The 27,464-nt window shown below is 46.4% G+C and overlaps 1 protein-coding gene across 4 annotated transcripts in view; it reads right to left on the bottom strand.

The window, feature by feature from the left end:
• Window positions 1-1,221: 1,221 nt before the first annotated feature.
• CCDC69 (coiled-coil domain containing 69) overlaps window positions 1,222-27,464 on the bottom strand; it is a 32,602-nt gene continuing 6,359 nt past the window's right edge. For 2 of the 4 annotated variants that reach the window (XM_057730701.1, XM_057730711.1), the window contains exons 2-10: window positions 17,670-17,739; window positions 14,844-14,950; window positions 14,254-14,341; window positions 5,045-5,118; window positions 4,032-4,133; window positions 3,410-3,529; window positions 2,392-2,489; window positions 1,877-1,986; window positions 1,222-1,703 (exon numbers count right to left, since the gene is read on the bottom strand). In XM_057730701.1, coding sequence (XP_057586684.1) covers window positions 1,363-1,703; window positions 1,877-1,986; window positions 2,392-2,489; window positions 3,410-3,529; window positions 4,032-4,133; window positions 5,045-5,118; window positions 14,254-14,341; window positions 14,844-14,950; window positions 17,670-17,739 — 1,110 coding nt within the window. In that variant the 3' untranslated portion in view covers window positions 1,222-1,362. Of the gene's footprint in view, window positions 1,704-1,876; window positions 1,987-2,391; window positions 2,490-3,409; window positions 3,530-4,031; window positions 4,134-4,621; window positions 4,892-5,044; window positions 5,119-14,253; window positions 14,342-14,843; window positions 14,951-17,669; window positions 17,740-27,464 lie in introns of those variants that run through there. The other 2 variants (XM_057730728.1, XM_057730719.1) reach the window with 2 other exon arrangements.

Raw genomic sequence — 27,464 nt, 5'->3', positions numbered from 1 at the left:
AGAAAGAATTATGTGTGTTTCACTCCAGGGCTGTCCCCAAAGCTCCTGGATAACATGTTTGCCCAGGTCTGGAGACGCAGAGTCATATCTGAACCCCAGAACTAGAAATGGATGAAGCCCAGATCTGGGGGAATGAAGAAGGCAGTCTAGGATGACAGAGGAAACCTCAGTTCCTGTGAGTTGACCTTTCCTACATGCTGGCCCAGAGGGCTGGGGACCTCAGGCAAGGCCCATTGGTTCCTGTGCTCTCAGTTTGCTCTCTGCTAAAGCTGGGTAAGAACCTGCTCTGAGGCTCTTTTGCAGATCGAGGGGGAGGCATATGTGAAAACATTTAATTAAAATGCGTATACAAGGGTGGGATTGTCAGTATCTCCAGAAGACCCACCGCTTCCTGAGAAGAATCTTGAATCCACAGTCAGGACTGGACAGGCCTGCCGGGGTTAGATACTCCAGCCACCCGTCTGCACTGACGGAGAGGCTGAGGGCCAGGATCTACGGACCAGAGGCTGGGGTGGTAGAAGGAATGAAGTGGAGAGCAGGAGTAAAAGCGGGACTAGAAAGGCTGGGGGGCTGGCAGAGCAAGGAGGAGAAAGATCAAGTCTCAGATCGGACCTCCCAGAGCTCGGGGAGGAAGAAAAAGTACAATAAGGTAAAACCTGGATGACAGATGAGGCCCCAGTCCTGGCTCTGTGGGTCCGCTCCCCACCTCGGTTTCCTCATCTTTACATGGATGAGGTTCCAGCTCTGGCTGCGGAGGGTACTCAGATCCACTAGGTGGCCCCCGTGTCCTGATGGCACTGAGGCTGAGGGATGGGGAGGGCTGGGAGTGAGCCTCTTCCCATCCAGGAGGAGCAGCTCTGGCCGTAACCCCTAGACTGAACAGACTCTGGGCCCGGGACCAGTGGCATGCCCGATGCACTGCCCGGTCAGCTGGGCCTCCAGTGCCCCCTCCCCGTGTGATCCACAGCATGTGGCCCTTGTCCTCCCCTGCCCCCACCCCGGCCCCTCGTCTGACATTCAGACGAGCCTAGAATGGGACACTGAGTGACTCAAGGGCCGTCTGTTCAGTTCCCCCAACTGATGTAGAGGCTGAGAAAAGGCCCGGGCGGGAGTGGGGGTGGGGGGTGGCTGGGGGAAGTTAGGTCACTGATGAGCTGGCAGCAAAGCTGACAAGTTAGGACCAGGGGGGTGTCTCCTCTTGGCCAGATGGCCAGTGTGGCACGGCTGCTCCTGGAGAAAGCCTCAGAACTCCCCGATCTGAACAGAGAGAACGGGGAGGGAGGAAAGGGCTTCTCTTGCTTGTCCCCTGCACCAACTCCAGGGAAGGTGCTGCTCTGGGTCTCTGAAGCCCTGTGGGTGATTCTACGTGGCCCAAGCCCCCAGGACTGACTGGGCACACACCCTGGCTCCCCACCTCACTCCTGCCCTCAACCCCTCCTGGGAAGAGGACAAGAGGCCCCTGCTGTCTTCTCTGCCAGGTCCGTGAGAGAAAGCTGTGACCACAGGCCTGCTGGTGGCTCGGGCCCTACGTGGCGAGGAAGGAGACCTCGGTGGGGGTGACAGAGGCCAGTGGGAAGGCGGGGGAGGCATCAGCCCCGAGGACCCGGTACAGCAGCTCCTCCTTCTCCTGCTGGAGCTGCAGCCGTGACTGTCTCTCCTTCTCCAGGGCCTCGCGGGCGAGAAGCAGGTCCTCCGAGAGCTGCCTGTGGACACAGACAGAGCCCAGGGTTGCCTGCGGGGAACTACCTGTCGGGGCCGCCATCCGCTGCAGCGACCAGCCCACGCCTCCAGGAAGCTTGCCCCAGGGGCCCCGCCACCCCATCTGCCAGTCCCCAAAAGGCAACTGCAACTGTCGACCAGGGAGCGTGGCCCTCACAGGCAGAGAGCTCTGGGTTCGGATGTGCTCCACCACTTAGACGTGTGACTCTGGATGAGGTATTCACTCTTGGCAAACTTGTAACATGGGAATGATGACAGGCCTGGCTCCTAGAGTAATTATGAGGGTTGGATGAGATAATGTGTAGTCAACCAATTACATCTGACACATGATCTGAGCTCTCATTTACTGATCCCTGACAACGGATTCATTCATTCATTTGGCCTCTTGAATCCTAGGCTTCCTGTTCCTTCTTCCTGGATTGGGCTTTCCCATGAAGCCCACTCAGGCAGGATGGGCACAAATAGATACTAATCAGCCCTGTGACTTCTGTTTCTGGGCGGAGCTGGTCCCTTGGGATTCCTGACCCGCCAGCAAAGAGGAGCCGCATTCCCCAGACAGGCCTGGGCCCACGTGTCAATGCACTCCCCCGGCCTCTTGGAGCCTCTCCCAGCTGGAGATTCACACACAAAAAAAGCAGTAGGGGTGGGAGGAGAAGGGGCGGGAGTCGCTACCTTGACACAACCATCTGGTTGCGGCCTCGGGCGTGGAGGTCCTCGTTCTCCTGCTGCAGGGTGGTGATTTTCTCCTCCAACAGCAGGTTTTTTTCTTTCTGTAACAAGTCAGAGAGAGCTCAGAAAGCCACCGACCTCACTCGGCACAATGTGTGCCGTCACCTCCCTCTTATCTGTGGCCACTGAAAACACTGATTCACTAGAGACCAAATGTTACATTTTGTGAAGCAATAAGATTACTTAGAACAATACAATTAAGGCGTGAACACAGAATGGCCAACTTTTCACTTTGCCAGAGGAGTATTAAAAAAAAAAGAAGACAGCCACTACTATCTAGACTCTCCATCAGTTCACAAGAGAAAGGATATTTTGGTTCACCAAAAGTCAGGGGTATATAATGTATGTAAACGTAAGTGTATCTGTTAACGCTGTTCCACAGAAATGGCTGAACAAAATTTACAGGGAACCTCTGAGGTCTGATTTAAAATTTAGGTTGTGTGGCACACAAGAGGCCAGGGAACTTCTTCCAGGACAACGTAACATAATTTGTTTGGATTCAACCCTAGGTTCCCAAGGCCTCCCTTCTCCTGGAGACAAAGCCACCTGTGTCCCCAAAGCCCACCCCTGCCCAGGCCTGTCCTTGCTGACTCTGGCTTCCCACATCTGTCTGATTTTCCTTTTTTTTTCAGCCTTGACTTCTTCCTCAGCCCCTGCCCGACCTGTGACATCTGCCAGCCCCTCCTGATTAGCCAGGCTACCTGCCCGTGTCACCCAAGTGACAGCAACATACGCAGTCAAGAAAAGTACAGGACCTGGATGAGAAGGAGCCACTGTTGGACCCGGACCAGCCTCAGCGGCTCAAGGACCAGCACAGGTGGCAGATCAAAGCTGGTATGGACCAGGCTGGGCCCTCCTCAAAGTACCTTCCCTCTGCACACTTGACGGAGGAAATGCCCAGAAAGCGGAAGCGTGAGGCCACCTCCCCCCAACCCACCCCCGGCCGCTGCCCTCCACGAACCACCGTCTCCATGAGGATCAGCCGCTTGTCTAGCTCGTGGATTCGCTCATTCTTCATCTCGATGACAAAGTGTAAGCTCTCCAGCTCCTGTTCCCAGAACTGGCTGGGGCTCCCGTACTCCTAGACAGGGACACACAGCGACCTCAGCAGACCAGCCAGCGAAGGGGGAAGGGGTGGTGGTGGTGGTGGGCTACCTCCCTCCTTCCTATTCTGCCCCCAACTGTGTTTGACTTTGACAAGTAACTTCCCTCTCTTGGCCCCTGGCAAGTGCTTAATGTGCTTTATCTTACTCTATTCTAACAGTGCATCTTGTGCTCGCGCCATCCCGGATGAGGAAACTGTCATTCACAGAGGTCAAGCCGCTGTGCTAAGTGGTAGGTTTGCTCTTTGCACTGAGTTCTGAGTCCAGAGCCTGAGCACTTGACCATCCCATATGCCTCTCTCTGATCTTTACCTTCCCCCTCTCAGTGACATGGGGACACCGTTTCTTCCAGACCCTTGGGAAGGTACGAGTGTCAGGTCTGAGCCCTGTCCTTGAAGAGGGTTTGGTCTTTCCTGTTATCCAGAGCCAGACCTCCCTGGACACTGAAGAAGGAGAGGCTGTGGGTGAACTGCCGCCTACCTGGATGTGCTTCTTGTAGTCTCGGCTCAGGATGGATTCCTCTACCCTCTTCATCTTGGCCTGGAAGGCCTCCAGCTGTGTGGTCAGTCCATCAATGGTCTCCTGGAGAAGGGAGTGGGATGGAGATGATGAAACTCTGGCCCATAAGGCTGGAGGTAGACGTCTCCACCCCCCAGGGAGGGGTCAGCATTGGGTTCTTCAGTCTGTCCTTGCTCTACCCAGCAAGGCGCCCTCAAGCTACTTCAGCCACTGCTCTAAACACACAGCACCCCCTCCCCATACCCTTGGGGACAATGTCGTGGTATTCAAGGCTGGTGGTAGTCTGGCATTCAAAATACATGCAAACACAGGCTCGGTGTCCTCACCCTGTCTCTTCTCTCACTGCTACCTCTACATGCCTTCTCCTGCAGCCAACATCACATTCTTCTAGCTGCCAGGTGCTTTCCTATCTCCATACTGCTCCCCTGCCAAGGATTTCCTCCACCTAAACCTTGCCCATTGCCTGTAGAATAGGGCACCCCCTTATGGCTCACAGACTCCCACCATTCCGTCCATGCCTCCTTCTCTGGCCTCAGCTGTCTCCCACTTACACTGTATACCCAGGCATCTTGGACGTGTTTCAGTTCCACAAGTACTCTATATCTTTTCCCTTTCTGCCATGCCTTTAAACACTTTTTTTTTCTGCCTAAGGCACTCTTCCTACCCTTCTTCATCCAAAAAATTCTAACCCAGCCTCAGATTCCAGCTTAGATCTCATTCCCTCTAGGAAATCCCTGACCCGCCAAACTGGGTCAGACGCCTCCTTTCAGGCTTGCACAGGACCCTGTGCGTCCACCCCCTGCTCTAACCACACTGTGGTACCAGGCCCATCAGGTCTCCACGATGCTCCCAACAGTTCCTGAAAAATAGGCCAACCTTAATCTCACACCAAGTCCTCCTGAGCTAATTGCATGGTGGTGAGCTAATTGCGTGGTGGCCACATCACAGAGATTGACACAGCCAACCCATCTCACCTGCAGGGTCACCTTGGCCTCCTGAAAGGAGTGGGTAAGGGCTTCTTTATCCTGCTCATAGGAGGCCTGGAGGACTGGAGGAAAAGGAGACCACTGTGAGCTCAGACCCCTGACATTTTACCCTAAAGCCTTCTGGCGGGACCCATGAGGGCCAGAGAGCCCAGGTGACGCCCTGGGATCAAAAGGGCCAGGAGTCTGAGAATGCTTTTATTCATCCTTCTATCTCATGGGCTTGGGGCTGTACCAGAACTGTAGTAGATATTTAATAGAGCTCATGGAAAAGGAAACAAAAGAGACCGATTCTGGGAAGAACTCTGAACCCTACCAGATTGTGGGTGCCACCCACACCTGGCTGAGGGTAAGATCCAAAGGTCTTGCAGCAGACTGTTCATCCCCGACCACAGCACGCTGAGGAAGGTGCACAGGGCCAATCACAAAATCACTGAATCATTCGTTGTCAAACTATGGCATAAACCTGCAGTTAAGTACATTAGATTTGGGGCCAAAAAATCTACCTGGTCCTAATTCTGCTTCTTTAAAACTGAGAAACCTGGAGGAGATCATGTGAAATACCTAAAATTCCTGTTGCCTTAACTGTGAAAGGGGTCAAAATAAGCCTGGCCTAGTTGTCTCTAACAATTGGAGGTGAGAAAAGGACACGCAAGGGCTCTCAGGCTGGGTAGCGCCGTGCAGAGCTGGACTTATCATTTCTCCAAATCCACAGAGTTTATTTTTCATCCTGCCTCCTCTACAAAGTTCCTTTTGGAAAATTCCAGCCTTGTCTCAGCTGAAAGAAGACAACAGGGAAATGACCAGTCACTGGGTGGGATGGGAAATGGGACAGAGAACAGGAAAGTGTAATACAGCCAAAGGCCCAGGTATACAAGGGGCCTGTGTCACAGCATGCACTGACACAAGGAAAGGAATGTCCAGTAATAGATATATGGTAGAGCTGTCAGGAATTGATAAGATCAGCTATATAAAACTACAGGCTTAATTTTTATAAATTATAGGCCTAATTAATTGGCCTATTAAGACAGGTTCAGTGCCAGGTAAGATGGAGGAGGCACACTCCATCCAGTCTACTGAATTTAGCTATAAAACCAGGACAGAATGAATGGAGCAACTATTTTCAGATTCTGAAAAGTAAATGGTAGCAGGAAGACTCAGCAAGATCAGAACTGGAAGTACCACTCAACCAGTATATTTCATCTAAACAAGACCCAGAATCTGATGTATTCAAATATACAAAATGTCCAGAATGCAATACAAAATTGCTCAGCATATAAATCCCAAATTCCTCAGCTTGCAATTCTAAATACTGAAGTATATAAAGAAGTGGGAAAATCTCAACTCTTCTGAGAAAAGATATTCAACAGATGCCAACACTGAGGTGCCACAGATGTTGGAATTAAGGGACTTTAAGGAAGCCATTATACAAATAAGGGTGAACCCTCTTTAAAAGAATGGAAAACTAGAAAGTGTACCCAAACATTAAAACCAGGAGGGAATTTTAGAACAAAAAAGATGAAGTAAAACACTGACTTGGTAGGCTCAGTAGAAGAACAGAGATGACATAAAAAAAGAGCTAATGAACTTTTGAAGATCAACAGAAATTACCCAGTCTGAACGAAGTGAAAAAATATTGAAAAAAAAAAAAAAATGGACAGAGCCTCAGGGACCCATAAGACAATACCAGGATGTCTGACATTTCTGTCAAAGACTCAGAAAGATGCAGTGCAGAAAACTATTTGAAGAAGGAATGGTTGAATGCTTCCCAGATTTGGCAAAACATAATCCTACGGATTAAAGATGCTCACTGAACACCAGAGTAAACCCAACAAAATCCACACTCAGACATATTTTTAAAAAAAGTAATGACAAAAATATCTGAAACAGTACCAAAGAAAAATGGTGTATTACATAGAAGAAATAAGTTTAAATGAGTTTTGGATTTCTCATTAGAAAGCTTGGAGACTAGAAGGAATAAGAACATTTTAAAACTGCTGAAATAAAAGAACTATAAGTTAAGAATCCTATCTTCAGTAAAAATATCCTTCAGGAAAGATGATGAAATAAAGACATTCTAGATGAAGAAACTCTAATAGAATTCATCACTAACAGACCTGCTCTAAAAGAATTGCTCAAGGAAATTCTTTAAACAGAAGGTAAATGGTACCAGAGGGCAACTTGAAACTTCAGGAATTTAGGAAGAGCAACAGAACTGGTAAACACCTGGGTAAATATAATAGACTACTCTTCTTCCTTTGGGCTCTTTAATATATGATGGTTAAAAGCAAACATTATAACACTGTCTGATGGGGTAGTCAATGTATATAGATGTAATACATAAGACTAAGTACAACAAAAAGGGGAGAGGATAGAGAGACCTATATGATAGTAAGGTTCATATATTCCACTTGAAGTGGTAAAATATTAGTTCTAAGTAGACTGTTATGCATATTGTAACTCTTAGAGCAATCACTAATGTGTACGTACACATACACAAAGAGATATAGTAAAAGAGAATAGCTAAGTTAAAAAGGAATAGTAGGGATTTCCTAGGTGGCACAGTGGGTAAGAATCCACCTGCCAATGCAGGGGACATGGGTTTGATCCCTGCCCCAGGAAGATACCACATGCCGCGGAGCAACTAAGCCCATGCGCCACAACTACTGAGCCTGTGCTCTAGAGCCCATGAGCCACAACTCTTAAGCCCATGTGCCACAACTACTGAAGCCCATGCGCCTAGAGCCCACGCTCTGCAATGAGAGGCCACCGCAATGAGGAGCCCGTGCACCACAATGAAGAGTAGCCCCCATTTGCCACAACTAGAGAAAGCCCGTGTGCAGCAACGAAGACCGAACACAGCCAATAAAATAAATAAATAAAATAAATTTATAAAGAAAAAAAAAGCAAAAGGAATAGTAAAAAACGCTCAGATACTCCAAAAGAAAGCAGGGAAGGGAAAATAGAGGATAAAAAACAGAACAAATGGAAAACAACTACCAAAAGGACAGAGCTAAATTCAACCATATCAGTAACAATATTAAATTGTCTAAACACTCCAAATGAAAGAAACCCCAGCTATGTGCTATTTACACGATACCTACTTGTTTTTGTTTGGTTTTGGTCGCACGGCGCGGTCCAACCAGGGATCAAACCTGTACCCTCAGCAGTGAAACCAGGGATCAAACCCGTACCCTCAGCAGTGAAGCGCAGAGTCCTAACTACTGGACCACCAGGGAACTCCCTACAAGATACCTACGTTGACTATGTCATAGATATGTTAAAAGAGTGGAAAAGCAACATTTAAGAATAAGGAAGATTCTCAGGGATGAAGAAGTACACTACATCATGATAAAGGGATTCATTCTCCAGGAAGACATAACAACCTTAAATATTTTTACATGTACCGTTGTTCTTCAAATTACATGAAGCAAAAACTGTCAGAACTGAAAGGAAAACAGACAAATACACAATTACAGTTGAAGACTTCAACACTCCTCAATATTTGATAGAAAAGGTAGACAATCAGTAAGAATATAGAACTGAACAATACTGTCAACAACTTGTTTCAAGTGATTCACTTATAAAATACTCCACAGCAGAATACATGTTCTTTCCAAGTGTACATGAAACATTCACAAGATAGACCATATCCTGAATCATAAAACAAGCCATAAAAAGTTATAAAAGGAATGAAATATAAACTATGTTCTCTGACCATATTGGAATCAAACTGGAAATCAGTAACAAAAGGAGAACTGGAAAATGTCCAAACACTTAGAAAGAAATATACTTCTAAATATTCAATGAGCCAAAGAGGAAATCTCAAGGGAAATTAGAAGATATTTTGAACTGAACAAAAATAAAAATATAAAACATCAATTTGTAGGATGCAGATAATGCAGTGCTTAGGGGGAAATTTATAGGACTAAGTGTTTATGTTAGAAAAGGAGATAGGTCTCAAATCAATAAGCTTCTAGTTTAAGAAATTAGAAAAAGAAGAGCTAACTAGATATAAAGCAAGCAAGCAGAAAGAAGGAAATAAAAAGAAGTCAATGAGATTGAAAATAGAAAAATATGGGGAACCGAAAAATCAATGGAACCGAAAGCTGATTCTTGGAAAGGATTAATAAAATTGATAAACCTCAAGCAAGACTGACAGAGAAAAAAAATTGAATGCACAGATTACCAATCATGGAAACTTAAGAGGAGATAGCATTATAGATACAGAAGATATTTAAAACAATACTAGGTCACTATGAACACTTCCTATGCACATAAACTTGACAACTTAGATAAAAAGTACCAATTCCTGGAAAAATTACAAAATACCAAAACTCATCCAAGGAAAAATACTATTGAAATTAAATTTGTACTTAAATACTTTTTGGAAAAGAAATGTCCAAGCACATCTTTTCTTGTGTTTATCTGCTGTCTGTATATCCTCTTTGGTCAAATATCTGTTTAAATCTTTAGGTTTCTCTGACAAATATTTAAAAATAATACAGTACCAACTCTATACAATCTTTTTCAGAGATGGAAGAGGAAGGAACATTCCTAACTCATTCCACAAGGCAAACTTTACCCTGATACTAAAACCAGATGGATGGTACAAGAAAACCACAGACCAGCAGCCCTTATGAACATGGACAAAAACATCTTCAGTAAAATATTAGCAAATCAAATTCAGCGATATATAAAAAAGACCAAGTGGGGTTTTATAATGCAAGTTCAAAATTTGAAAACTCAAATCAATGCAACCTACCAGTTTGAAAGTATAAAGAAGAAAAATCACAATTGTATGGATCATAGATCTAAATGTAAAACTTAAAACCATATAATTTTTGGAAGAAAACATAGAAGATCTTTGTTACCTAGAGTTTGGCAAAGAGTTCTTAGACATCACACCCAAAGCATAATTGATAAAAGAAAAAATAACTTGGAATGTATCAAAGTTAAAAGCTTTGCTTTGCGAAAGCCATTAAGAGAATGAAAACAAAACAAAACCAAGACACCCACACAGACTAGGAGAAACTATTTGCAAATACAAAGGACTTGTATCCAAAATATACAAAGCTCTCTCAAAACTCAACAGTGAGAACAAACAAGCTACTTAAAATTGGCAAAGGATTTGAACAGACATTTTACCAAAGAGGTTATACAGACAGCATATAACACAGGAAAACATGTCAACATGATTAGTCATTACTGAAATGCAAATTACACTCACAGTGAGACATCACTGCCTGTTTATTAGAACAGCAAAAAATAAAAAGTACCGACAAGTGCTGGTGAAAAGGAACCGTGGAACTCATCCATCACTGATGGGAATGTAAAATGATGGTCCCTTAGGAAAGCAGTCTAGTCATCTCTCATAAGGCTGAACATACATTTATCATATGACCTATCCTTTCCACTCCTAGGTGTTTACCCAAGAAACTTAAGAACACGTAGAAACCTGTACATAATTGTTTAGAAGAGTGCTATTCATAACTGCCTCAAGTTGGAAACAACCTGAATGTCCTGGGACAAGGGGATGAATGAACACTGGATCACAACTCAGCCATGAAAAAGAAGGCACTATTGATACACCCAGCCACTTGGATGACTCTCAAAGGCATCATGATGAGGGAAAGAAGCCAATGTTAAAAATTATATTGTATTATTTTGTTTCTATAACAGTCTCAGAAAGACAAAACCATGGTGGAGAAGACAGATCAGTGGTTGCCAGGGGTTGGGGTGGTAGAGGATGTGAATACAAATGGGCAGCCTGAGACAGTGTTGTGGGGGTGATGGAGTTATTCTATATTGGATTATGGTGATGGTTGCACAAATCTATACATGTGTTAAAGGTTATGAAGCCATACAAAGTCAATTTAATGTATAAGAATTAAAAAAATAAAACAAAAATAGAAAATCAAAGACAACAAAGGGTTATCAAATATAAAAAACCACCAAAAGCCTCTCCCAGTGATACTTCCCCCATGCTATGCTTTTAGTCATTCAACACACACTTAAGCAGAACCTAATAGGTGCCAAGCAATTTAAAAATAACTATGAAAGAATTCTGACGGATGGGAAGAACTCAAACAGGCAGTCCCTTCCCCTCTGGGCTTTTTACAACAGGAAAATTTTCTTATCAATATATTTACAATGCTAAAATTAATACCAAGGCAATGCTCTGCTTGGAGAATAAAGCTGTTTTCCTTGAGAGGGAGGGAAGGAAGATTTTAGAGATGATACTGAAATGAGATTCAAGGTAGGTTTTAGAGATACAGAAAGTGAATTAAGGTCAAATGATAGACTGGTTTCACAGGGTGTATTAGTATAAAATGCAACCCTTCAAATTCCCAGGGCAAAGGCTTAAATTCTATTTCAAAACATTTTGTGCTAATGGTGCAATATATTTCAAGATTCTTAAAATTGTTCAGACCTCTGTTCTAGTTATTCCATTTCTGGGACTCTAAGAATATAATGTAAAATGTGGGCAAATCTTTATGCAAAACACGTTTAGTGCAGTGTTACTTACAGTAATTAAAATCTATATGTCTAGACTCATAGGAAATAAGGAAAACCACGTACTCAATGGTCTAGACTTTACAAACATATTAGTAGCAGAAGAATTACTTGGAAATATGTTTGATACAATGTTAAATAAAAAACAGGATAGAAAAATTTGCATATAAAATAATCTTAACTGTATTTTAAAAAGATAAGTCTGGGGAAAAGGCATCAAATTCTGATGATTAAAGAAAAACTGGGCACTTGCCAGGTGGTGCAGTGGTTAAGAATCTGCCCGCCAATGCAGGGGACACAGGTTCGATCCCTGCTCCAGGAAGATTCCACATGCTGCGGAGCAACTAAGCCCGTGAGCCACAACTATTGAGCCTGTGTGCCACAACTACTGAAGTCCGTGTGCCACAACTACTGAAGTCCATGTGCCTAGAGCCCATGCTCCACAACAAGAGAAGCCACTGCAATGAGGAGCCTGAGCACCACAATGAAGAGTAGCCCCCACTCACCACAACTAGAGAAAGTCCGTGTGCAGCATTGAAGACCCAACATAGCCAATAAATAAATAAATAAATAAATAAATAAATAAATAAATAAATATTTTAAAAAAAAACTGGTATAACATTTTCAAAGTCAATTTCAAAAGCATCAAAAATCTAGATAACCTTCCCCCAAAGAAGCTATGCAAATGCCAACATGCACGTGGGAAGATGCTCAGCAAAATTAGTCGTTAGGGAAATACAAATCAAAACCATGATGAGATACCCCTTTGTACTCACTACAATGGCAATAATAATAACAGCAACAACAATGGAAACTAACAAGTGTTGGCAAGGGTGTGGTACAATTGGAACCCTTGCACATTGCTGTTGGAACTGAAAAGTCGTACAACCACTGTGGACAACAGTTTGGTGGTTTCTCAAAAAGTTAAGCACAGAATTACCATATGACCCAGCAATTCTACCCCTGGACATACACCCAGGGGAACTGAAAGCAGGTGTTCAAGCAGGTGCTTGTACTGGTGGCACTGGTTCACAGCTCAGGTACCCATCAACGAATGAACAGATAAGAGAGTGTGGGGTGCCCAGGCAATGGAATATTATTCAGCCACAAAAAGGAATGGAATAATTTTTTAAATGGGGGGGAAAGGAATGGCGTGCAAATGTACACTGCAGCATGGATGAGCCTTGGAAATGTTATGCTGGGTGAAGGAAGCCAGATGTGGAGGTTGTATGATTCCATTTACATGGGTGTCCAGAGTGGACAAAGCCATGAGACTCAGAGCAGATTGGTAGTTGCTGGGGGACTGGAAGGATGAGGATGGGGTTTGGGAGTGACTGCTTAGTGGGTATGGGGTTTGCTTTCAGGATGAGAGAGTTCTAGCAATGGACAGTGGTGATGGTTGCAGGGCACTGTGAATGGACTAAATGTCACTAATAGTAAATCTTAAGTGTATTTTACCAAAATAAAAGATATATGTGCATAAAGTCTGCCATACCAACCCTATTAGGATGTCATTCTAATGATAAACTCATGAATGTGCCAAAGATTTTACAAAATGGGGTTCACTGTGTAAGTATCACTGCTATTATAAACAATGGCAAAAGTTTGAAATTGCCGAAATGCCTAACCAAAGGGGCTCAATTAAATAAACAAGGGTAGGGACTTCCCTGTTGGTCCAGTGGTAAAGACTCCATGCTCCCAATGCAGGGGGCCTGGGTTCCATCCCTGGTCAGGGAACTAGATCCCACATGCTGCAACTAAGACCCAGGGCAGCCAACTAAATAAATATATATTAAAAAAAATAAATGAACAAGGGTACACTGGAATGCTATAACCTGTGCTACAGGAGTTGAATGACAAGATAGTAATATAGTTCAAAGCAAAAAGATCAATTTATCCCCTCCCCCCAAAGTCTGTGTGTACGTGGATGTATATTCTAGGTAGATGCACACAAAAGAAGTAAAAAGGATCTATATCAAAGGGGTAGCAGTGACTAGTCCTGGGTGGAATTACACACAATTTAAATTTCCTCAGTAATAAAATAATAAATACTAGCAAATATTTGCTAAGTATCTTGTGAAATATCAGGGACTGTTCTAGATTCCTTCATCTATCTATAAATTAAATTGATTTTCATAAAGACCCTATGAACAAGGGTGAACTAACTTCTTCAGGGTTACACAGCTGGTAAATGGTGGGGCTGGGATTCAAACCCAGAGACTGTGACTGCAGAGTCTCAGATCCACCCATTATGCTAGAAGGTCTTTTTGTTTTATCCATACATTCTAAATTTTCTGTGATGAGCACATCACGTGTAAAAGGGAAGAAAGTTATTTGAAAAAAACAGTCAAGCTACCCATAAACTGTAAGAGCCATCATCACTGTGGGGAAGGAAAACAGATATTTAAAAATTCTTCTCTCTGTCAAGGTTTTCCAAATTTCCCATATAATGAATACGAGTTGCTTTTAAAGTGGAAGGGAAAACACCTCTCAACTAAGATACGGGGTCAGATTTTACATGCCCAAAAGGACAAGTTGAAGGACCCTGCAGACTCTAGCTGTGACGTGACCAACTGCTTATGGACCAGAGGTGGGAGGCAGAGGCCAGTGAGAGTTCCCTGTGAACGCGGCAGGTGGAACAGAAGGCGTGCGTTCCACGCCCTCTCAAGTGCATCTCATCTTACCTCGGAGGGCCTCCGCATGCTCTCCCTCCAGGACTCTTCGCTGTTCGTTGAGCGCCTCTTCAAGCTCTAGCTGCCTCTCTTTCTCCACCTGGGGGCAGAGGGTCCCGAGCAGGATGAGACTGAGCAGGTTGAGGGCAGCATCTCTTACCCACTCACCAGTCCTGGAGCCTTTTGGAGGCTGGTGATTAGAATCCTACTCCCCGATCTGAGGGATGGGAATGACGTGCCCGGAGCGGGTACAAGGCCTCCAAGGCACAGCAGGTGTAGCTGACTCTGCCCTCTTTAGGGCTTAGAAGGGGGCTCCTAGAGAATTACCAGGGGAAAAGGCATTTTGGCGGCTTCTAGTCCTAACGCCACTGAAGGCAGGAAGCCCTCTGCTATGTTAGTGTTTCCCTACCTTTTATTGCATAGACTCAATATAATGAATTACATGCCAGCAGTTACAAATATGTGTTCAACAGATAAAGGATTCCTTTCTTGGCAAAAGGAGTAAGAGAAACGTACACCAACAATAAAACCAAAACGTGGCCTCACTCTGGGATTTAACAAAGTTAGCAGAACAGGAGGAAAAGAGAGGGGTTGGGACTTACCTGCTGTGCCCATTTCTTCTTGTCCTCTTCGTGTTGCTGGAGAATTCTGGTGAGAGCCTTCTGGTGCTGCTCAGCCTCCTCCGATGCACAGAGATGGGCAGTCGTGGCTACAGGTGAGGAAGGAAAAAAAATATCACAGAGCAGAGGCTGGGTCCAGGCCTAGCAGAGAGGGTGTGCGAGGCTGGAATTAAGGGGTGGGGAGCCTGGTTTCCCCCTCAAGAATGGTTTCAGTTGGGGGATAAACCTCCAGAGGCAGCCCCTTAAATCTCCCTACCTTTGGAGACCCTCCTTCATGAAGTACTGGAGCCAGGGGTCTTATTTTGCCCTTGGGATCTACAGCAGAGCCAGTAACCCACTGGACACATTCGGCCTAGAAAGGTGCTATCTGCTCTACCCCAGGGGTCCCCAGCCCCTGGGATCTGATGCTTGCTGACCTGAGGTGGAGCTGATATGATAATAATAGAAATAAAGTGCGCAATAAATGTAATGCACTTGAATCATCCCGAAACCATCCCCCTCCCCATCCTTGGAAAAACTGTCTTCCACAAAAATGGTCTCTGATGCCAAAAGTGTTGGGGACCGCTGCTCTACCCAATATCTACATTAAAAACAAATAGTGGCTGATACTTAATACCTGGGCAGCTTTTACTTAATATTACAGATTTCCAACTTTCCTTGAAGAAGCCAAGGAAGTGGCGGCGTGTGCTTAGTGTTGAGCAGGGGCTGGGCCGAGGAGCGGCTGCCACCCCCTCCGTCCAGGACGTGGCTCTGCCGTTTGCCACTGTCCTCACCTCTCCTCACAGAGGAGGCATGCCAGGGGCCACTCGGTCACACGCTTTACCTGCTGGACCCTGTGTCTACGTGTGTGACCCCTCACCTTCAGCATCCTCGAAGCTGGGGGTAGAGAGGCTGCTGTGAGTGGTGAGGAGATGCAGACAGGAAGCCTAGCCCTCGCTGAGGGAAACCCCAAAATAGGCCTGGTGACGCCACTGTGAGTCCAACAGGCTCTGGGTCTCACCTAAGATACGGACCCACCCTTTCTGGGTCTCAGTTACCCAATATGTTGAATCAGGAAATGATAATACTTACCTCATGGGGCTACGGAGGTGATTAAGTCAGGAAACAAGGGCAATAAAAACAACAACGGCAGGTAAAGAACACTGAGAGCTCACCACGCTCAGAAACATGCCCAGCTCCATCCCAAGCGTCTCCCAGGCATCACTCACTGAATCCTCCAACCACCCAGAGCGGTGGACGCTATGATTATCCCCGTTTCTCAGATGAGGGAACTGAGGGACAAAGACATTATGCAGCCCAAGGTTACCCAGTTCACAGTCGGGATAAAGGGCTGTGAACGGACCTACGCAATTTGATTCCACAGCAAACACTTCCGACTACCACCTTGCTGTGCCTGCTTGTGCGTGAAAAGCAGTCAACACAGGGAAGCAACCTAAGCGTCCATCGACACGTGAATGGGTAAAGAAGAGGAAGTACACACATACAAAGGGGTATTACTCAGCCATAAAAAAGCACGAAATTCTGCCATTTGCAACAACATGGATGGACTTAGAGGGTATCATGCTTAGTGCACCAAGTCAGAGAGAGACCAATACTGTATGTTACCACTTACATGTAGAATCTAAAAAATACAACAAATGAATGAATTTTTTAAAAAGCACTAAGTGTAGTGCCAGGCATTTGGAGGTGCTCAATAAATGCTCTCCATCGTTCACTAAATGTTCTCTAAATATTCCTCGGTGTGTGTGACAAGCATTGGAGGCTAATACTAGCATTGTTAGTATTATTATAAAACTAGTAGTAATATTATTACAGAACTCCATAGGCCAGGTTGGGTACAGGATATGTCAAGAAATGTGAGGAAAGAGGCTGTGGTCAGTCCATCAGATAGGAAGTCTCAGCCCTGGGTTCTGGCGGGGAGGCAGTGGTCATGATCAGGGAGTTCCAGGCTCTCGTAAATCATTTGGCTCAGGGTTCCAAACATCGGTCAGCAGTACCAGACTGGCCCCAGCCAGGGAGAAGCTTATTATAAAGATTTATCATCACTAACAATGCAGAGTCTTCCGCCCCATCCCAGAGATCCTTATTTAGTTGGCCTGTGGTGGGGCCGCAGAATCTGTATTTTTGAAAATTCTTCCCTCCCCCCGGGGAACTTTTATGTACAGTCAGATTGGAGAACCTCTGAATTCTGACCAAATTGCTTATCTGGTACTTGAACTTCATCTACAATATCCCTGACAGCCTTCAGGTGGTAATTAAACACTTTCAGAGATGGAGAGCTCATTCTCTTACGAAGTAGCTCTGATGATTTTAAACCAACAACCGCACAAAAAATCCTTTGAGGTTGAACTGGATTCTGCAGCCTGTTTCTGCTACATTGAGGCCCTCGTACTGATCTCTGGGTCACACAGAACAAGGCTCATCTTTCTTCTCCATAAGGGCACTTCAGTCACTTGCAGAGAATCGTTGTGTTTTATTGCAACATCCTCTGTTTCTTTAACTGCTCCTTGAAGGACAGGGTTTCCAGATTCCTCACCAGCCTGATCTCTCTCCACTGTACCCTTTCCAATTTTTCTGGACTCCTCTGAAAATGTACTTTCCCAAAATAAACTCAGCGCTCCAGGTGTGGTATCAATAGCAGGGAACAGGGAAGAACTATTGCCTTCCTGATTTTAGACATGATACTCCTATTAGTGTAACCTAACTAAAATCTCATGAGATAATTAAATAACCATACCATGTTTGTTGATTACAAAGCAGGAAACATCACAGATGTCAGGGAGGGCATTTATAGGGCTGGCTACTCACTTGTATCGCCATTGAGGGGACCCAGTTCCTGCAGCTCTGGTTTGGGTGACTGATCTGGTCCTTGGCGCCTCTGGAAGAAATGCCACAGCCATGAGGATGAAGGTAGAAGGTAGGATGTGAATGTGAGGATGGGTGCTGTGGTAAGATTCTTCTAAAGACAAAACAGGAACTCAGTTATGCCAAACCCTTCCCTGTGCCCAGTTCACTTAGGCTTCCTTCCTCACCGTCCCAAGGCAGCACTCTCCCTGCGGGGAAGGTTCCTCAGAGCAGAATTTCTCATCTTGGCCAGGGAAACCCTCAGCGGGGAGTTTGATGCTGGTTGACCTCTCCTTAGGTTCTTGTGGTTTGGCTCCTGCCACCAACCATGGGCTCCTTCCTGCCCTTCTCTTCCTTCTCCAGGGACTTGGTCAGACCTTCTGCTATTATCCTCACCCCAGTTGTGGTCTCTAAGTGTCCTAAAACTTCCCAACCCCCAGTTCAGAGACAATTCCCCTTCCCTCTCAGGACTTGTGGCTACCACAACTTCCAGCCAAGTTCCCTGTACCGAAGGCAGAGCATCAAAGTTCAAGCCATGGTTTTACTATGTTCCTTCTCTGCGAGAAGGGCTGTTTCCCCAACTAAAAGGAAGCAGCAGTACTTACAGATGGGGGTGAGATACTGCAGCCAGGAGGTACGAGGCACTGTGCTATCTCATCTATACTGTCTTAGCTAATCTTCAGAAGGATCCTGGGGAATATGAATGTCCCCCAGTTTAAAGATGAGAAGGCTGATGCTGGCAAGGTAGATCAGGGAACAACTGGCAGAGTCAAGTACTGGAGCCAAACCTAGTAGGAGCTTTAACCAACCTTGGCCAGTGTGGGTTGAGTCTGATCAAAGGAGAGAACTGATGCAAAAGGGCTTTCTATACCACAAAGCAGTGTCAGTGGCCCCCAGATTTCAGTTTCCATAAGTAATATTTTTAAATAAAAGAGCTTATATGGGTTGACAAGCAAGGATGCTGAAAAAATTATTTGCAGAGCGTCACTATCATTTCATAAAAGACATTTTAACCTTCCAAAATATATTAAGGAAAGCTCAAGACAGTTCTTCCAGGAAAGGCAAAGTAACACTTTAATGTGACACACACACTCACACATTTAATTTTCTCATTTCACCCCAGAAAGGTGAAAAGTTGGTCAAAGCCTGGCACTAGCTACTGGACCAGGATCTGGGGTAGAAAAAAAAATTGAGCCATTTTGTATACTTTTCAAAACGTTCTAGGATGTTACCTAGACTTATTGTGATCATTTCACAATGTACATAAATATTGAATCATTAGGATGTACACCTAAAATTAACATGTCACTTGTTAATTATACCTCAAAAAAGTGTTCTGATAAAAAAAATGATATTCTAGGCCTCATATTAAAAAACACTTCAATAGGAGCCTGTGAAAAGGCTATGAAGGACTTCCTAGGTGATGCAGTGGTTAAGAATCTGCCTGCCAATGCAGGGGACATGGGTTTGATCCCTGCTCCAGGAAGATACCACGTGCTGTGGAGCAACTAAGCCCGTGTGCCACAACTATTGAGCCTGTGCTCTAGAGCCTGAGAGCCACAACTACTGAGCCCGTGTGCCGCAACTACTGAAGCCCGTGCGCCTAGAGCCCATGCTCCACAATAAGAGAAGCCATCGCAATGAGGAGCCCGTGCACCACAATGAAGAGTAGCCCCTGCTCGCTGCAACTAGAGAAAGCCCATGTGCAGCAACAAAGACCCAATGCGGCCAAAAAATAAATTTTAAAAACAAACAAAAAACCAAAAAAGGCTATGAAAGCATTCAATAATGAATTATCATTGTAAAACTACTTTTTAATGTGATAAAAGATTAATAGAATAAAAATTATCAACAACTTCCTGAACTCAAGAATGAATCAAATGTTGCTAGAAAGCATACTTCTGGTTGAGGAAGGAAGAGAAGGGAAGGCTTCTAGCATATTCTGCTCCTGCCCCACAGTGCCCGGCACAGGGTCTGGTGCAGTGTGAAACCCTGGCAAACTAAGCAAAGCACAGTGCCTCCCCCAGGCCCTGGCCCCCAGATCTGCTCAGTGGCTGGCATGCCTGACACTCTCCACCCACCCTGTGAAGTCTTGGCCCTCCTGCCCAGGGGAGAGGGGACGCCTGGCTCAGGAACAAGCTGTCAACACAGGGCTCTGGGGAAGTGACAGGAGCCAGCCTCTCCAGCCTGGGCTGGAGGAAAGAGGGAGTTAAATGCCAACGGTTGTCTTGTCCCTGCTGCCACCACTGGTCACACTGATATGGTCAACGTTTTTATGGGAGTGAGATTTCCGGAATTCCAGTCTCGGTCTGTCCACAGACTTGGAGAAACCTCTTCCCTCCTCTGGGCTCCCGCTTCCTCCTTTGTGAAGTGGAGGTGAGGAGGTCTTGGTTTCACCCCACTATGCCCATGGTGTTCAAACCCTGAGTGTCTGATCTCAGCTCTTCTCAGCTGCACTGGGAGGAGACTGGAGCTTCACACGGAACCGCGATGTCAAAATCGAGCACAAGAACCAGGTCTCAGAACAGCAGAGATGGAAACAGGATGGTTAAGAACCGTGGGATTCTAAAATCACCCAGCTCTGGATTCAAATCCTAAATCCAACACTATGCGATGACATGGCCTCTCCAAGCCTCGGATTCCTCATGAGGTTATTTTAAGGATTAAATGAGATAAGGCACCGATAAGCGTAATCTAAGAGCTCAAACATGACATTTTGACATTTATCACTTTATGTTTGAAAAGCATGGCGAGAGCAAAGACCCACAGTGCTTTGCTAGATCTCTTAGGCTGCCACTGGCCTCAAGTAAGTTCACAAAGCTCATGAGAAACTGTCTTTTCCCAAATAACCACCACAGAAGGTGAAAAAGTCTCCTCCACTAACAGCTCCCAGACCTCAGGCAGGACATGGCCTTGTGCTTGAGCGTTCAGATCTTGACAGCACCCCTGTCCCCAGGATAACTCCTCCAGCATGACATTCAAGACTCATCATAGTCTGTCCTCACTCTACTGTCCTCCTCTCCATTTTCTTACTATTTAAATATTGGCAAACATCTTTTTCCAATTATAGTGGTAATAAATAATATTTATTCATTATTGGAATATTATATATACTTTCTTATATCTTTTTCAAATATGAACAGTTACTACATGGCATTAAATATATTGTAAATATATTAATTTTAATGACTTGAGTATGACATCCTTATGGGTGAATTCAATCATTTAATCAATAATCTACTTTTGAATGGTTTTTTTTATCCATACAACCTCCACCGGTTTTAAATAATTAATATTACAATCTAACTTAGTGCTTCATTCTCAAAATAGTTTGCAAGAATATGTTGACCACAAAGAATTTGCTTCTTAAAAAAAATAATGCCTTCACCTATCTCCTTCCACTCTCTAACATTTCTATGAACCTCTCACTTTGAGTAGTTTTCTGGTAGTTGTGATCTAATTGCAAAATGTTATTCCCTCCTACATGTGAATAAACATAAATTCAAATGTGAAAAAAAAAAATCCACCATTGAGGGAAGACCCCAGTGGTCCAGGAGTTAAGACTCCACACTCCCAATGCAAGGAGCTGGGGTTCGATCCCTGGTTGGGGAACTAAGACCCTGCATGCCACATGGCGTGGCCAAAAAAACAAAACAGAACAACAGCAAGAAACGAAAAACACCACTGTTGAATATTTACATTATTTCCATTTTTTAATTTCCAAATCATGCTTTAGAGAACATACTGATTTATAAGACTTTTTTACACATTTGAAATTACTGGCTCTACTCTCCAAAATGTTCTATCGTGAAATCACCCACTAATAGCACACAGAATGCCAGTTTCACTGCAACCTTGCCAACATGAACTAGTATCTTTTTTATTTTATTTTCTTAATGTTGACCAATTTGTTAGGCCAAAACCAAACCAAAACAAACTACTGTGCTCCTGGCCACAACACACACAACTGTGTGTTCAAGACCGTCCCAAGTTGCTCATCCCAGCATGACATATGGTCAATAATTTCTCAGGCCTCCAAGCTCAGCTCATATATTATTTCTACTTGGTCTCTCCCCAGGGCTGAGTTAGCTCCTGTCAGCTCTACGCTCCAGGGCCTGCTCAGTCACCCATGCGAGTAGCTACCCAGTTACCTGTGCTTCTCCTGCTAGTCCAAGGGGGCTCCTTGAGGACAGGGACCATTTTTAAAATTGACTTTGGATTTGCCCCAGTATCTGTTCTGATGCCCAGAACAGTATTTCTCGGAATTTCTAGGCCTCACAGAGGGTCTCCTGTATTAGAATCACGTGAAGTACTTGCTTCATATAGCTCCCAGGCCCAGTTCTAGACCTACAGAACCCGAGGGTGGTGTGTGTGTGCTGGGAAGCTCTGCTCGACCCATCCATCCAGGTGACTTTGAGGCTCCCCAGAGCCCGAGGACACACAGCCCAGGGCTGAGCGGGAATCGACAAGCAACTCCTGTATGGAACATTCCCACGGTGGGGCCTGGCTGCTCCCCCCTCAGAGGTCGTGCAGCAGAGTTCACCCTGAAGTGGGAGAGGATGGGAGCTGGGAGGGGGCCACAAAAGTTTTCCCTTCCAAAAGTAGAGCGGGGCAGGCCTCAGACTGGGAGGGGCATCCGGCCTGAGCTCTGGAAGAGAGATGGCAGCTTCCTGCGTCAATGGAAACTTGGGAGAAGAAAGGTATGAGGTGGCAGCTAGCAGTACGGGATGGAGGGAGAACCCAGGACTGGGGGAGAGGCCAGGAGGTCCACGTTCCAGCTTCACTGTGTGACTTCAGGGAAGTGCTGTCCCCTCTCTAGACCTCAGTTTCCTATGTGTGATGGGTCAGGGTTGGAACAGACGTCCTCTTCGGTCCTTCTGGGCTCCAGGGCAGCCCTTCAACTAAGGGGGCTGGAAACAGGGCCCTTCTGTCCTGGTAACATGCACAGTTCTGGGGCCCAGATTCTTGCTGTCAAGCAGACCAGAGCACTGCTCTGGGGTCAAGTGGAAGCAAACCTGGTCTAAGGTAGAACACGGCTCCCAAAGCAGACAGAGTCCAGGCAGAGCGGGAGGACGGCACCCAGAGCTGTGAGAAAGCCAGATAAGCTCGGACTGGCCTGGCGAGACCCCCTTGAATATGCTTGCATTTTGGAGGGTAAACTGACCAAATGGAAGGTGTCCAAGAGGAACTGACAGGATGTGGTAGGAGACAGAAACCAAATTACAGGAGGGACTGTTAACAACAGTTGATCAGCCTCAAGAACAGGCAAAAAATGAAAACAAAACCAAAAAGCTCTTCATTACGTCTTCAGATCTCTGCAGGACTGCCATGAGGTAGAAGCTGCTAGTGCGTGGTCCACAGCCTTGAACGTCAGGATAGTAGCCAAGGACTAGAAGTTTCAGGGAGAAGTTTCACTGCAACATGAAGAATCTCAGAACTGCCCCAAACAGAGATAAGCTGCCTTGTTAGAGGGTGACATGGTAGTGAGCTCTCTGTCACTGGTAGCATGCAAGAAGAGGCAAACTTCATTTTGCAGGTTGAACGGAGTGATCTCAAAGGACCCTCAATTCCAACAGTCAATAATTCTATAAAATATCCCTAATTTTCAACAAGTAAAGACCTCCAGTAAGCAAAGGATGTAGCGAGTGCAGGCAGTACGTAAAACCCACCAACATAAACAGTCTCAGGGGGTTCTGTTGAGTATTATTCAGGCGGCAGTACTTTGGGGTGAATTTTCATAATCTCATACTGAAGCAACTTCCCTCAAATTCTGAGCCTCACCAGGAAAGAATGAGGGAGGCAGAAGCCACTTGGATAGAAGCTGCTTAGCTATTCCTTCCCTTGGGAATCCTGCTAGGATGGAAGCCAAGCCCTGAGGATGGCTCAGCCTTCCCTGCAGACACGGCATCTAACCTTGCTTTAGGGACCATCATCCATCCTTTTCGTGGGCCTTCAGGTGTTGTGTATTTCTGATTGAGTGGTGTGACTTATGGCCTCATTGTTCTTGCTTAGCTTCGAGAATTTCGTAATCAAAGGACGCTTAAGAGTTCATCAAGCTCCTCCGCTGTCCCCATGAACCACAGCCCTGGCTTCCCTTGGCCGCATCGTTCTGTCACACCCACCTTGGCGAAGAAGGTTTACTGGGACCCAGGAGACAGGGTTGGAAGGGCCCCTGGGGACAGTTTATTTCAATCCTCACCTCCTATTTCCAAAGGGAAAAACTGAGGCCCAGAGGTGGGGTGGGCAGTGCTTGTCAGAGGCCACAAAGCAGAGAGCAGAGCCCTAGTGGGAATCCAGACTCGAGGCGGAGCCCCTCCCGCTTCCTTCGCGCACACGCCAGCTGGATCCAAGCAGCCAAATGTTTAGGGGATTCTGAGCCTCAAGGGGCTCATGTCAAACTCCTCTGCAGTATCAGAGCTGCCTTTCCGGCGTCAGGACTCAGCGTGGGTGGGGCTCCGGCACCACTAGTTTCGGGAGCTGAACAACCACAGGCAGAGCCCATTGGCTGAGGGTAGAGGCAGGAAGGAGGTGGGGGCGGAGGCCAGTGGGGGCAGAGGCCCAAGGGGCCCCCTCCAGGGCTTCGGGTGGAGGAAAGGCAAGGCCTAAATGTTCAGGGCTGTTGAGAAATGTTAGTGTTCACATCCAAACTACAGAGGCTCAGATGTAAGAACACCATGACCACAGGCCTCAGCTTCCTCATCTCTAAGGTGGGCAGAAGTATTTTGCTGAAGCAATGTCTGAAAGTGATTTCATTTTCACACAGCCAGGGACTCCAAAAATTCACTTCGACGCGTTCATTTTACACATTACGGTGTCAGCATCACCCAGTGCCTGCCTGGGGACACAGCAACATGACCACACAACCGAATGAAAGGTAGGCACGCCAGCCAGTACCTCTCAGCCGTGTCGGCAGGCCCCACCTATTCTCTGAACACCTGCGATGCCCCCAGAACACCCCAAGTCAGGGGCATATGTGGTCTCCAGCCCTCCTATCTGAGAAGCTGACGAAAGAGGTCTCAGGGGAGGACAGAACCACTTCCTTCCCAAGCACCTGCTGAGCCTGCCCGTGGCAGACAGTGAGTGCAGGGCCCAAACCATCGTTCACAGATGGAGAGGCTGAGGTCTAAGAAAGGGTTTCCAATATTCCATATCCCCTTTCTTTCTCCCTAGAGCCCACCTCTTCCTGTCCCATATCAGCCTCCCAGGGGGTCTGCGAGCTCTGATCACCTGGGAGGGCCCGGAGCTGGCAGAAGCACTCGGTACCATGTCTGGCATTCGGGTCAGCCTGGCAGGCAGAAGGACCATGAAGGAGTGGGACAGGAAATGGTGTCAGTGGCCACGGTTGGGGAAGAGACAGCCTGAGGGCATAGATACCCAGCCAGATATCCACTTATCTCGCCAACCCAATGGCAAACTCCCCAGTGGGAGTCCAGAGTCAAGCCCCTGACTTGCTACTTCTTGCTGTGTGACCTTGGGGGAGCACCCTCCCCTCTCTGGGCTTCTGTTTCCTCCTCTCTCTGGCATGGAGTTGGGCAACGGGATACATCAGGGCCCTTGTGGTTTTGGCATGCTGTGGATGCAAAAGAAGGGGCAGAGTGAGGTCATCCCAACACCTCATCCTCTATCAGTCCCGGCACGCTCACTGGCTCCAGGCAAGGCAGGACTGGCGGTTGGACACACTCAACTGTCAGCCCCTGCATGGAGAGGGCTTCTCTGCAGGACAAGGAAGGAGGAGCCCTTGCTCACAAGGGTCTGGGGGGGTGTCCTGAACCTTCATATCACCCTCTGTTCTTGAGCAGCCTCTCTGGGGAGGATGTAAAAAGGGGGGAGCTGTAATGCCTGGAGCAGAGGATGACAGAGCCCAGCAGCCACGTCCCAAGGTACACACGGCAAGTGCTCCCACCCTGCCAGAGCACTGCCAGCAGAGAGAGGCACCCATTAGTGAGGACAATGACACCTCCAAGGTGCTCGGTGGCGGGGAGGGGGGTTGTCGCTTGTAACAGAGAAACACTAGAAACCAGCCTCACATCCACCATAGGGCACTGGCTCAATACACTAAGGTATATGACACTAGGCAATGCCACGCGTATGTTTAAAAAAAGTAGGAAAGGTGGAAAGTCATTTGGTAGAATATCAATAGGCAAAATAAACTTTCTACTGTATGTAAATGCACAGGAAAAACTACCTAGAAAAGCACACACTAATGGCAGTCAGTCGTCATCTCTGGAGAAAGGACTAGAAATACTGCAGTCAAGGAGGGGGAGCTTCAGCTTTGCCTAATTTCTTAGAATGTTTCAAACAATAGTGTTTTCAGCTTTGACTTGCGTATGAAGAAATTAACAACAACGGGCAGAATAAATACCTCTCTTGGAACCTAAAAGCAGCCAAGGCGATCATTTTACAGGTGGGGAGATCAAGGCCTGGGGAGAAAACCAGCTGAGATCACACAGCAAGTTAGTGAGAGAGGCAGGAGTAGGACCCACTCTTGACCCCCTGCCCAGTGCACTTTCCTCTGCAGATGCTGCAGCTGGTGTCCAGAAGCATTTGGGCCTTGTCCAAGCACCTCCTTGTTTGCAGCACTCCCTACTCTTCTGCCAAGCCATGGTTGCAAAAGGGAGGCACTGTGTTCTGCCTGCCCATTGCGACTGGTGGCAAGGTGGGGGAGGGGTGAGAGAGGGTGAGGAGTAATTAACCTTAAAATATGTTTCCTAGGGTTGCTGTAAGAAACTACCACGATGTCGGTGACTTAAAACAACAGAAATGTATTCTCTTCCAGTTCTGGAGGCTAGAAGTCCCCAACCTAGGTATCAGGTGAGTTGGGTCCTTCTGGAGTCTCCGAGGGAGTTTCCGTTCCATCCCTCTCTCCTAGCTTCTGGTGGTCGCCAGCAACCCCTGCGTTCCTGAGCTTGTAGCTGCATCACTCTGATCTCGGCTTCTGCCATCACATGGCCTTTTCCCCATGTATCTGTGTCCAAATTTCCCTCTTCCTACGAGGACACCAGTCCTTGGATTAGGGCCATCATCCAGTGTGACCTCATCTTGACTGATTACATCTGCAAAAACCCTGCTTCAAATAAGGTCGTACTCATAGGTCCTGGATGTACATGAGTTTGGGGAGGTGGGGGGCGGACGCCATTCAACCCGTTACAGGGACTTTCCTGGCGGTCCAGTGGTTAAGACTCCGTACTTCCGCTGCAAGGGGCAACAGTTTGATCCCTGGTTGGGAAACACGATCCCACATGCTGTGTGGCCACAAACAAACAAACAAATAAAAACCCATTACAGATAACTTTTCTGATGTCAGAGCTGTTCCCTCAAGGAGAGGGCAAGGGGTAGGGTTGCACAGGGTGGTGGAGAAATGACAAAGTTTGTTGTACACTCTGAAAAAGAACTTCACTGCTGGCGAGGAAGGAAAACTATAAGTAGGTCAGTTTGTACATCACTTATCTGGGGGGGAAAGCATGGGTGTGGGATGGATGTATTGTGAGGCGTTTGGCCTAGATGTTTTGGAAGATTTAGGTTTGAAAATAAAGTGACAGGATAAATGATTTTTAGGGATTCACATTTACCTGGTGAGAGAAGTTGGATGGCTTGCCTTCAGGTGATGGATAGATTTAGATCTATCTATGCTAAAGATGGATGGATTTTCTCGTTTTCTCTTGCTCCTTCCCTCTGCCTGCCGTGAGGTCCCAGGAGCTCCCCCTACCCCTACCTGCAGGTCCTGCTCCCTGTCGGGCCTTGCCCCTGGTCATCGAGTCA

The sequence above is a fragment of the Hippopotamus amphibius genome, chromosome 1, assembly GCF_030028045.1.
Source record: "Hippopotamus amphibius kiboko isolate mHipAmp2 chromosome 1, mHipAmp2.hap2, whole genome shotgun sequence".
NCBI lineage: Eukaryota > Metazoa > Chordata > Mammalia > Artiodactyla > Hippopotamidae > Hippopotamus > Hippopotamus amphibius.
The sequence above is the reverse complement of the archived record's forward strand: the minus strand, read 5'-3'. Positions and strand labels throughout refer to the sequence as shown.